The following is a 12,155-nucleotide window of genomic DNA, read 5'->3' as shown; positions in this document are numbered from 1 at the left end:
ACCGTGGGTGGGTTACAAAATTAGGGAGAGCAAATCTAGAGCCAGATCTAATGCAAAGAGGCTGTTAGGCTGTGGTATAAAGCCTCTTTAGGCTAAATATTTGAAAGAGGTTTTGGCCTGTTGCATTTCCTCTTAACTCATTGGAGAACACACCTGGGCAAAATACTGCCTTCTGTGAATCAACATATCACTCACACACAAGTAGATACTCTGTTTTCTCTGGTCACCTGTGATTCATAGAAGTAATTCTCTGAGTTTTGTGAGATAAGGCTGACTGTGTCTCAAATGGCTGTGCCCTGGCACTATCACTCAGCTCTGATGGCTGTCAATACCAAGAGCTTCCTCAGCCATCCCATCCACTTGCTGCTCCAGCAAAGAGCCTCCTCTCTGAACAGAACCTCACTCAGACTCATCCCTCATGATTTGGCTTCCCCAGAAATGTCTGCCCAGCCTAAACTCTGTCTCTGCATCATCTGTCTGGTCAGGAATTGCTTTTTTCCCTTCTCATTTTCCTTTGCCTTCTGGACTGCCAGCACAGTGAGCTCTGTCTACTGGTAGTGATATCTCTTCTAGACACACATGTGCTGAAAGCTGCTGTCTGGAACTGCAGAATGAAAAACAGAGCATTTCTTATGGGTACTCAGCTTCTTTGCCAGTGACCCCTGAAGTGAACCTGTTGTGAATCATACTGTCTTCACAAGAAGCTGTTCCTTCACTGCCTACTCTGATAATTTTGCAGGAGAGTTTGGGTCAGTTCGAGAGGCACTACTGAAGCTAGATGATGGCTCTTTCCAGAAAGTGGCAGTGAAGATGCTGAAAGGTATGTGGGAGCAGGGCTACCTGAATTACTCAAGAAAAGAAGCTTGGAAAGATTAAATGTTGTCTGTCCTATTCTCAGCAAATATCCCCTGGTGCTCTTTATTTCTCTCTGAGCTTCCCACTCAGCCACTCTGCCCGTGTTGCCTCCCATCCCTTTCATGTCAGTCTTTTTGTAGTGGAAGCTCTTCAGGAAAGGACCTATACCACCTAGTTGCTTCTACAGCACATAGCACGTGGTGAATGCAACCAAAACCACTCCATCATGTAGCACAGACAATTCAGACAGGTCTGCTTTGCCCTGATAATTCAGCAGTGAAAGAACAGTATTCCTGCAAGCACATAGCCTGGAATAAACAGAAGAGTGTCTGGGCTGAATGCAGTGACAAGCTAACTCATCTCAGTCAGCACATTTGACTGAGCGTCCCAGCTCCCTTCTGATTTGCCATTTGGTGAGTGTACATAACAAGGGCAACTAACAGGCAGAACTCTGTAACAAGAAAAGCAATTAAGAGATAGGTATAAATCAAAGGAAATGTGCATATATCTGTGTTTATATATGTTAACCTACGTTATTTGATCCCTTTTGCCTGTAAGGCAAAAATTAGCTGTGACTGACTGAAAGCAGTCAAACTCACTTATCTCTGGAGCCCAGTTTGCTGTCACAGAATAACAGCTTGTACTAAATACACTTAGTACCATCTAGTGTAACTTGTATCATTTTATCCAGCTTCAACAATAATTCTAATCAGCTTGCAAGCTTTTGTGTAGTCAAAATGTCTCCCTTCAGGCATCTAAGGAACAATCTGTCAGCCTCCAGAGGAACCTTCCTTTCTTCATTGACTGTAAAAAGGGAATTTTCTTTTGTCGTCTGAATTATATTGAAATTACTTGCCTGAAGTAGATAATGTGAACACTCTCCTACAGGTCTGAGTCTGATCTTGCAGCAGGACTGGAGGACTCTTGCTAAATTCAGCAGCAGCAGTGGTGGGAGTAGTCGACTGGGATACTTCTTGATAATATTGATATATTTCCATAAATCTGGAGTCATAGCAATGAGAAATAATTTACTTCAGAATTTTGCTGATGTACATCACTGCTGAATTTGGTCCAAGCTGTCCAGTAGTGCGGTTATTTAAGAAATCTTAGCTCTAGTGCCTTTCAAGGCTCAATCATGCTAAGAGTCATAAAGGCATTTATCTTTCATGGCTTCCTTGTCAGAGATTAATTGGGCCCTGTTGTGCCAGTCACAGGCTCTGCCATCTCCTCAGTTTCAACATTTTCTTTCATTTGCGTGACGTCTCCTCTCCCTGACATTTGTAGTTTAGGTTCTTTTACCTAATTAATTCTTACATCTTTAACCCTCACACGGTTTGCACAGCTTCCAAGGAAAGTTCTTACTCAGAAAAGAGCTGCTAACCAGTGGTTCTTTACCAAGAACCAATTTACCAGATGTCCCTGATATGTGCTTACTGCTGCCCATCCCAGGAGAGAGTGTCAGGCTCTGCTTTGTTGTAAAACGGCTTATCTAGCTATAGGTCTGAGAAGATGTGCTGTGCCACAAAGAACAAGCTTTTGACAATCATTATTTGTAATGCACCTTGGAGCCACCTACAAAGAAAGAAAACTCACAGTCCCTTTTTCCAGCTGACATCTTCACCTCTACTGACATTGAGGAGTTCCTGCGAGAGGCTGCCTGCATGAAGGAGTTTGACCACCCTCACGTCACCAAACTGATTGGTAAGGCAGCGCTGCTGCTCATGCCACAGAGCACCCCCTGCTCCTGCATTATCCCACACAGCCCCACTCTCCCCAGCAGTGCTGCTGCAGCCTCCTCTGTGCTGCCTGGAATCCTGTGCAGGTCAGCACTGCTCCTTCCTGGGCCCCAGGGGGTTGGAGTGTGTGCAATGCTCCCCACGCCTGCCCTCACACACCAGGAACAGCCATCTCCTATTTAAGCTGGTTCTTTGGCTCTTGCAAATGCATCAGGGAGACTTTGGCTGGCTGAGACGTGTCTGAACTGCTGTGAAATGTGAACAGGTGGGCAGGTAGGCTATAAATAGGAGGAAGAGTGTGCCTTTCCAAAATACTGAGTAAGAAGCAAGACATTCATGGGTAGACACTTTGGAATGCAGGTATTTTCCATAATGTGGAGATTGCTCTGCAGAGCCTGGGGTTGGGGCTGTCTGGTCTGGAGTGATCCTAGAAGCATTTATAGTTGGTTCTGCAAGAAGAGCTGAGAGGCTCTAGGCTCTCAGTACAGCCTCTGAAGCAAACAGGGTTAGAGGCATCTTACCACCTGGCATAAAGTCACAGAAGCTTGGAGCATGGAATCTACCCACCAAAACTGCACATTTTCCTCCAGATCTGTAAGAGGAAGGCACAGCAGCCTGTAAGATGCCTCCTGGGAATAATCTATTTGCTAACACCCCTTTCCTGTGTGTGTCCTCACCAGGAGTCAGCCTACGAAGCCGTCCCAAGGGCCGTCTCCCAATTCCCATGGTGATCCTGCCCTTCATGAAGCATGGAGACCTCCATGCTTTTCTGCTGATGTCAAGGATTGGGGAAAACCCATTTGTAAGTCTGTCTTACTGTAGAATTATTCCTTCTGGGGTGTCAGGGGTTTTCAGAGAATGTATTTGGAGCAGCTCAGAATTGTGTCCCAAAGGCACTGGCAGGTGATTGGATTTTAATACTAGAGGAAGTTGTGAGATGTGATCTTAAAGTATTTCATTCCATGCATGCTGGGGACCAGCTCCCCCATCCCATCCCATCCCATCCCATCCCATCCCATCCCATCCCATCCCCTCCCTGTATTCCCCATCCCTGCTCTGTAAAGTGGCAACAAACCTTGCAATTTTGTCATATGTGCTTGCAAGCCTTTGGGAATAGAACCTAAACTGTTATTTCTTACAGAACTTGCCTGTTCAGACACTCCTCAAGTTCATGATTGACATTGCCAGCGGGATGGAGTACTTAAGCTCAAAAAATTTCATACACAGGGACCTTGCAGCTCGGAACTGCATGTAAGTGATTAATGAGTTTTTAATGAAAAGAAAGATCAGAGTGGGTGAGGGAGGGATAAAAAACCTTTTGCATGACAGAAGTGTCAGGGGTCCTGCCTCAGAATGTTGATCCTTGCATTAAGTGACAACAGACATAGGGGAGCCATAGTCATTGTGGTGGGGTGTGTGGTGGTGCTGCTGGGAGCAGGGAGCAACTCCTAAAGTCCCACTGATCTTTCAAACAGGCCCTTTTTATAATGAACATTTCTATCATTGGTTTGCAGATAGAGTTTCACAGAGTTGATTACAGTATGTGTTTGTAATTAGCCACTCCACTGGTTGTGTGTCAGCAAAGGCTATTTGTTCCAGAATGTAAAGCAACCAGCAGGAGGGAATGAGTTTGGCTGTGTTAGGAGAAAAGAACTTCCATTGTATGATGAAGTCTGTATTTCTGGTGTCTATTTTGAGGACTTGATTATCACGATATAAGAACTGTAGTTTCCTTGAAAGCTTGTGAAGAATGCCTCTAAAAATATTTGCGTGGTGAACACACCATATGATCCCACTTCACTGTTCTTGACACCAAACTACCTTGACTGCTTTGAAGGAAAGAAAAGTCCTTTTTTTATCCTTTCCACTCTGCTTCTTCCCTGAGAATGGAGTATGGAACAGCTCATTGTGACAGCAGAACTCTGCCTCTGAACAAAACCACAACAACCAATAAAATCCACAATGAGACACAGATTTCCAAAGGCATTTCAATGTCCACATGTACAGGCAAAGAGCCTGATAGTTATGATGAAAAATGAGGGGTTAGCCTGCTTTGGCATTTATGAGAAACCCAGACTGATTTTCTATTTTCGTAGACATCCTCCAGAGGAAGCTGAATGCCTATTTCAGCACATCTTCTGGAGAAGCAGTGAGTTCTTTATGAGGCCTGGGAGCAAGAAGTTTGTGGCCTTTACTTGGACTGTCTGCCAACATGTATAGGTTTAAGTGGGTGACAGAGCAATTCAGACCATTAACCAGGCTTGGAGAGTTGTTGCAGATCTAGCAGTTCAAGCAGTTTTAACAGGCAGTCTAGGCAATCACCCTATGATTTTTTTGATTTCCAATATGGGGTGCAGGCCTTGGTGATAGCAGTGAGCATTGCAGATGTCCTCTGATAATCTTGGAAACTGAAGGTATCCGAGTTTGCTTCGTGTAAGAGTCTAGACCATCTGAGCCTAGCCACTTCCTTACTTCCTTAGTCATGATTAGTTCCCTGTTAGTCTGAAGGAACTAGTTTGAGACCACTAAGCTATTTCACATTGGTCACCAAGTAGATGAAATCGTTCTCCTTTTGTGTAATACTTGGTGAGCTATATACCTTTGTTTGTTTTTTGTTTTTTGGGTTTTTTTTGTCTGAGGTAGCCAATAAATGCTTTCCTTTCCTCATCTGTGAAAACTTTCCCATAGGTTGGATGAGAACATGAACGTGAGTGTTGCAGACTTTGGACTTTCTAAGAAAATCTACAGTGGAGACTACTACCGCCAGGGGTGTGCCTCCAAGCTGCCAGTGAAGTGGCTGGCTCTGGAAAGCCTGGCAGATAATCTGTACACAACGCACAGCGATGTGGTGAGGTTTGCTCCAGTGCACTGGGGACCACTTGTATTCCTGCTGGAGTGGAGGAATCCCACTGAGGGTGGGAAAAGGCCCTGGTGATAGGAAAGAGAGTTACCTTGTGTTTGAAGGATGATGTCAGAACTTAAGGCTAAAAATATATGAGTGTTTAATGGATGTTTTCTTCTTGTTGTCCTTTTGTCCTTTATTTTTCAGTGTTTATTCCCATCCTCTTCTTCATCTTTCCCCTTCTCCTCTTTCTTTTCCTCTCTTTATGCAGTTTTCTCTCTCTTATTTTCCTTTCTCTTCTGCCTGACAGTTTGAAGGTGACATTTGAAATGGGTGTGACCCACACACTTAGGCACAAGTGCAGGAAAAGTGCTCTGTGCTGCAGAAGGCATTGGTGGAACTCTGTAGATCTGAATACATCAGTGCTTACACTCCCCATATCTTTGCCCCTGGGGAGCAAGGCTAAACCCATTCATCTGAAATTGTTACTTATTTTCCTTTTGGGATTTTTTTTTCTGATACCATCTTTGCTCTTCCTTGCTGCCTTTTGATCTATTTTCACACACTAGTTTTGTCCTTCAGTCCTGTGGTCTTGCCTTTCCAGTTATCCCTGTCACGATGTCCTTGAAGAGATAACCAAGAGTGCCTTGTAATGTGGCTGCTGTGTTGCCCAGCCATTGCTGCATCCGCTGTACACTGGGTTTAGTGATTGGTGATCACTAGTTCAGCCAGTTTACAACAAACATTGGACAGGGGTTTGCTTATAAAAATAATAACTTTTTGCACCTCACAAACCTTGCAGTTTAGTTGAAAAGTACAAGTACAGCTGTGCAGTGTAGAGCAGAAATGAATGTGAGCCATAAGGGGTTTGTTCTTGCCCTGCTTATTGGCTAAACTCTGCTTTCCCTTGTATCTGTACATTACTAGAAACTCAGAATCTGGTGAAATGAATTAAGAAACTGATTTGTGAGCCCCAAACCAAAATATTCTTCTATCTGGAAATCAAAAAATTGATACCACGTACCTTAAAGAACATAAGTAGGAAAGGTCTGCAGGTGGAAGACAGGAGTAGCTCCAAATCTTCCCCTGCTCCACTGCAGGATGGGGCTGGCCAGGGCCTTCAGCTGTCTCCTAAGATGATGTGCCAGCACCAGAAGCATCTGGTGGGTCATTTCTGTTTTGTAGATAGAATTTGGATAGTCCTTGCATCACTGCTGCTCAGATGACATTACCCAGCACAGCCTGAGCATACTGAAAGCAAGCCCAGTGAGCAGGGAATGGTCTGTTCACTTGTTCTGTATGCTGTTCTCTTTCAGTGGGCATTTGGGGTGACCATGTGGGAGATTGTGACCCGAGGGCAAACCCCTTATGCTGGCATTGAGAATGCAGAAATCTACAACTACCTCATCAGTGGCAACAGGCTGAAGCAGCCCCCGGAGTGCCTGGAAGATGTGTGAGTACTTCCTCACCCTGCTGACACGATTTTTTGAGAAATTTGGCTCGCTGGAAGGAAACAGAGGCAGCTGGCTGAGATGCTGATCTGAATCTCTCCACTTTCCAATACACAGAGCCATTCACTAGAAAGTCCCTGGGTTAGCTACTAGATATTCTTTGCTGGCAGAGCTCCCAGGAACCTGTGGTAACTACACAAGCAGCTAATTTGGCTCAATGGTTTCAACAGGGTCAACATTAGCAGTTGTTGGCTTTGTGGAACTCTAATTGTGTTTCCAGAACCACTGAACCCTGGCTTCTCAGGCCAACATCTGAGCAAAGGGATGAGTTCCATGGCACACCCTGAAAGCTGAATAGAGAGGTAGTCTAGAAAGACTACAAGGAAACTGGATTGCAGAGGCAGTGGCCTGCATGTTCAAAGCTTGGCCCAGTTTTCAAATTTTGATCTACTACTCTCAGAAATAGCAGGCTGAAAGAGAAGAGAGCAGGTGGGACAAACTAAGGTTGTGTAGATCAGTGTCCCACCTTAAATTACATCTAGGAACAAATCCAGGACAATCTTGAAGATTCTGGTTGCAGACATTTTCAGACTTAGAGGAAGGACCTAGGTAGTCCACAGGGCAGCAGGCAGCCACATGCTGCAGCCTGTGCTCCTGCCTTAATCCTGCTGCCAAGGATTCACTCTTGGCCAGCAGATCACAGGAAATGTTTGCTCAGGAACCCTTCTTCCACGGGTGGTGGTTGGAGATTCCTGGTGTCCTCACATGGGGCTGGGATCCCCCAGGGAGTGTCACCATAATTTATCCCAAAGTAAAACTCACCTTGCCTGGACAAGATGAAATCATTTCACTGATGGCCCAAGCAAGGCTCTGTGTGTTGTGCCCAAAGCAAGATATAACTATAAGCACTGATTTTAGTGGTCGAAGACCTCTTTCCTCCCTCTTCCCTCCTGCTCTGATAGTGGATTATTTAATGTAGTTGCTTTCACCTTTTCCTTTTTTCCTACATAGGGAATAATGTCTACTCGTGTTACTAAAGGTGAACACTTTTATCTTCTCAGCAGTTCATTTTTTACTGAATATAAACATAAACAGTTATATCACTGCTTAAATTAATTACACATCTGCATCATGGCTGCTCTGAGGAGCTTTGGTTCCAAGTTGTGGAGCTTATGGCTGTAAGATGTTAGAGATGCAGAAAGTAGAGAAGATACTCACAAACCTACTAGATAGGCACTGGAGAAAAATCCATCAAAAACTATTGAAAAAGTACAACCATTGTTTTGTGAGGTGCTTGAGCTACAGGTTATTGAGACCTGAGAGAATATACCAGAAAAATCTCATTACATGCTCACCCTCAGCTTACATGCTTTCCCCAAGTGTTGCTACTGGACTTGGTCAGGAACAGGGTACTGGGGCAAAGGGACCTTTGAGCTGATTCAGTACAGCCAGTGTTTTTCTACCTTTCCTTCAAATGGATTATTCAATGGACAGCAAAGGTAAAAGCAAGTATTTAATTTGGTTGCACAGAATTGGAAGTTACTGTTTTATCTGCAGCATTTATAATAATTTCTACTGTTTGTGAGGGATGTAAATCAGGATTAAGACAACTGAACCATAGAAGCTTTCTGTAAAAGTAGTGTGAGATCAGAAACAGTCTTGTAATTCTGATCACAAGGAATACAAAAAGTAAAATAAAACCCATCATGAAATGCTTTATTTCCCAGTAAAGGCCACATCAGATTTTTTTTTTCCATTTACAAGTTCAACTGAGGTTCATTTGTATGCAGTGTTTTTCAGTGCCAGCACTGTTCTTTGTTCCCGTTCCCTGCAAAACTGGCAACAATAACAGCATAGGAATGCAGCTGCCAGTCTTGTGGGTGATGCACAAAGAGGAGCAGGACAATGGCTCTGGCCGTGCTCCAGCGCAGCACTCCAACCATGGCCTGGCCGGCGGGAGCGCGGCCAGCACAGACACCGAGCTGTGAGCACAGGGCACTGAGCTCCTCTCCCCTTGCCCAAGCACGGGCCAGCAGAGCCAGGGACTGTCTCCTCATGCTGGCCCTGGGGCACCAGAGCTGAGGTAGCTGGCATTTGAGTGTAGGAGGAAGGCTGCAGGATGGGACCTGGTAATGGCCCTGTCTTCTGCACTGGGGTGGCACCTTTGTAGTGAAGGCCATTTCAGCATCCCTCTTCCAGCACTGAAGCTGTTGCCTGTTCTTTAACAGCCCTCTAAACAAACCCAGTGGGCCTTTTTCCAGTCCTGTTGACAATCTGTCAGGCAGCAGCAGCAGCACACTTCCGTTACTCTGGGAGCTGATTTAACATGGCATGAAAGAAAGGATACTCTGGAAATAACATGCACCTCCTGCAGTTTGATCTTTGTTTTCTTCCTGTGATTTATCTGCTCTTGAACTAGAATTTGGAGGGACAGCTTCAGCTGTGGCAGAGGTTGTGAGGGTGCTTTTTGTGAATAAATTCAAAAGCTATTACTAGGTGATGTCACACTCAAAGTCCTATTCTAGCTCCCTAGAGACAGCAGAACAAGGGCTTTACCAGGAAATTCAGCATGCTTTGACAGGGCTTTTGGGTTTTTGATACCATCTAAATAACATTTTTGACCAAAGGGAGAATGCCCTTAAAAATGAGAAGAAACAAGAAATTACACCCATAATGGCCATCCATGCTGTATCACCTGTGCAAGGCCAAAGCTGACAGTTTTTCGGGGAAGTGTCTGTGTTTTTTAGACTTCACTGCCCAGAGCCCCTCTTCAGAGGTGCAGGGCATGGCTGCTCCACTTCTCAATGCTCTTGTCTCCCTCTATTTTGCAGCTATGATCTCATGTGCAGATGTTGGCATCCTGAGCCCAAGCTACGGCCCAGCTTTGGAGTACTCCGCTCCCAGCTGGAAATGATTCGTGGGAGGATGTCCACACTCTCTTCCAGTCAAGATCCTCTCTATGTCAACATTGGGAAGGACAAAGAGGCATCTGCAAGTGAGCCTTCCCTGCACGCCTCCTTTGGAAACATGGATGCTGAGGAGACTGTTGCTGGGGCAGCTGCTGCTGTCACAAGTGACTATCGCTATATCATGAGCCCCTTGTGCCTTGGAGATGATGCTGAGGGTGAAAGGCATCCAGATGGACAAGAAGGGGAGGACAAAAGCCTTCTGTATGAGCTAGAGACAGAAGGAGAGAAGAGTTGCTAGCCTGTACATAGCAGTGACTCTGCTTCCCTGGGACTGGATGTGTGCAGCATGGTGCTGTCCCCTGGGGCTCTGATGCCAGATCTGGAAGAGCTTTGAACAGCACTGGCCACGGCTCTTGGGCAGCTTCTGTAGCTTTCACCACCTGTGTGGGCTGCAGTAGCAAATAGCTTGGAAGAACTGCAACCCAACAACCCCTTGGATTTGGGGAGGGAGGCAGTAGGGTTACAGGTTGACCACATCCTGCTGAAAAGAGTTCAGAGCTAAGGCGGCAGTCAGAGTCTGTGCTCTGCTTCTTCTCACTGAGTGCTGGAGCAGAGCTGAATACACCTTCTGTTCAGTCAGTGTTTGCTCTTGTGTAGATGTTGTCTTCAATCCTGGCTGCATGACTTTGGGACTGGTACCCCTGAAAACTCTAGTGGGTATTTATATTGTCATTCAGGACAAGAGGGCAAAATTCCCCTCGTGCTCACTCAGCAGTACTGCCTAGACTTGTTGCCTACCTCAGTGGTTCTCAAACTGATCAGCGGATCTGCTCCTACCCAGCACTGAATTTGAACATCTGGCTCATTTCATGCGGTGACATTTGCTGCTTCCTCAGTCCAGGGCTCTTTTAAGAGTTTCAGACATTTTGGTGAGCAAAGAGATTAGAAAAAAAAATGAAAATCCAGCATTCCTCTTCTCCCCATGTATCTTTTTTTATGTCTTTCTTTTTCTTCTGTTTGATGCCAGTTCAGGCCTGACTAGACTTGCAGCTGACATTAAAATGCAAAGGGAGGGAGAGCAGCTGGCTTGTGTGAGGGCAGAATCCAACTTCAAAGGAATGGAAAGGAAGCAGTGTAGAGAGGACTTAACAGCAGTATGGGGAAACAGTGTTAATTAATGCTAAGTGCTGCCCTCCAGGAGAGGAAGAAGACTGAGATACAGAATGATGACTTGCTCAGTTTCAGCAGGAGCAGGATTCAGCATTTGCTTCAAAGTTTGATTATTTCTATCATTCTCTTTATTAGCCCTATGTCTTCTTCAAATAATGAAGAACTGTAGCTGCTACAGTGACATATGAAATCAATTTCAGGAAGATGTGTGTTGAGGGGAGGGATCAACTGGAAGATTTCTTTCTGAAGAGAGAGGCCTCGTGATGAAAAGCTTGAGAACCACTGGCCTTCCTATTTAGGAGGCTTTTTGGCATGCTGTAAAAGTCACATAAAATGTGGAGTAGTATCACTGCAGCCTTCTAGACAGGGAAAAATTAATGGGTTTGCTCTTTGGGTTTTGTTTTGTTTTCCAATCAGCATGTCTGACTCCCTGTAACTGCAAGTGCTTGTGTGGTTTTTAATAATTTAATATTTTACTGTAAATCAGCATTTGTTTTGTGCAGTGGTTCCCAGCCAGGGAGTGCAGTTACATCTTACTCTACTTATCCTAAATATTTGCTAGATCTTAATTTCTTTTATTTTCACTGCACTGAAAACTTGGCAGTATTTCTTAGGATTCCACATTGCACTTCCTCAAGCTAATACCACAAAAGTCAGCATTTACTGAGTTGGCAAAGGTGGGACCAAAAAGTCAAATGAGATTGCAGACTTGGTATCAGAACACTCCACCCTTCAATACCCAGTTTTTGCTTATTGTAAAGTCGGGGTCTAAATATAAAATTCAGGTCAAGCTTCAGCCCTTATGAGAACTCTTCTTAGGGAAGGGGAATTTCAGCCTGAGACTTGAGCATGGGCCCTTTCTGTTAAGTTTCCAACTGAACAGAGATGTCCCAGAGGTGTCTCCAGAAATTCAATATGGTTTCTCAGTCACAGATACAAATTCTACCATCTTACACCCCAGGCAGTACAGGGTTTTCTCTTCACTTAGCTGGAATGCTGTAAATGCAGGTGAGAAGATAACACCTAACAAAGGGTAACAAAAACCTGTGCAGTGCACTTTTGCAGTGAGGGCAGAAGGCTATGCTCCCTGCAGCTGCCTAGGAAGTGCAGATGTACATATAGACTCTAACTCTGGGAAGCATGTCTTTAGTTTTTATGCATTTTTTAATAATAAAACCTGTACTGTGTTTGA

The 12,155-nt window shown here is 44.8% G+C and overlaps 1 protein-coding gene across 3 annotated transcripts in view; it reads left to right on the top strand.

The window, feature by feature from the left end:
- The window catches only part of TYRO3 (TYRO3 protein tyrosine kinase), a 42,444-nt gene extending 30,289 nt beyond the window's left edge, over positions 1-12,155 (top strand). For all 3 annotated transcript variants that reach the window (XM_071427339.1, XM_071427340.1, XM_071427341.1), the window contains 7 exons: positions 740-820; positions 2,464-2,556; positions 3,272-3,393; positions 3,733-3,842; positions 5,280-5,439; positions 6,750-6,886; positions 9,716-12,155. In XM_071427339.1, coding sequence (XP_071283440.1) covers positions 740-820; positions 2,464-2,556; positions 3,272-3,393; positions 3,733-3,842; positions 5,280-5,439; positions 6,750-6,886; positions 9,716-10,091 — 1,079 coding nt within the window. In that variant the 3' untranslated portion in view covers positions 10,092-12,155. The remainder of the gene's footprint in view (positions 1-739; positions 821-2,463; positions 2,557-3,271; positions 3,394-3,732; positions 3,843-5,279; positions 5,440-6,749; positions 6,887-9,715) is intronic.

This window comes from Agelaius tricolor, unplaced genomic scaffold (genome assembly GCF_023055355.1).
Source record: "Agelaius tricolor isolate 1412-34295 unplaced genomic scaffold, bAgeTri1.0.p SCAF_5, whole genome shotgun sequence".
In the NCBI taxonomy this organism is placed as follows: Eukaryota; Metazoa; Chordata; class Aves; order Passeriformes; family Icteridae; genus Agelaius; species Agelaius tricolor.
Note: the sequence above shows the minus strand (reverse complement) of the source record. Positions and strands in the feature narration are given on the sequence as shown.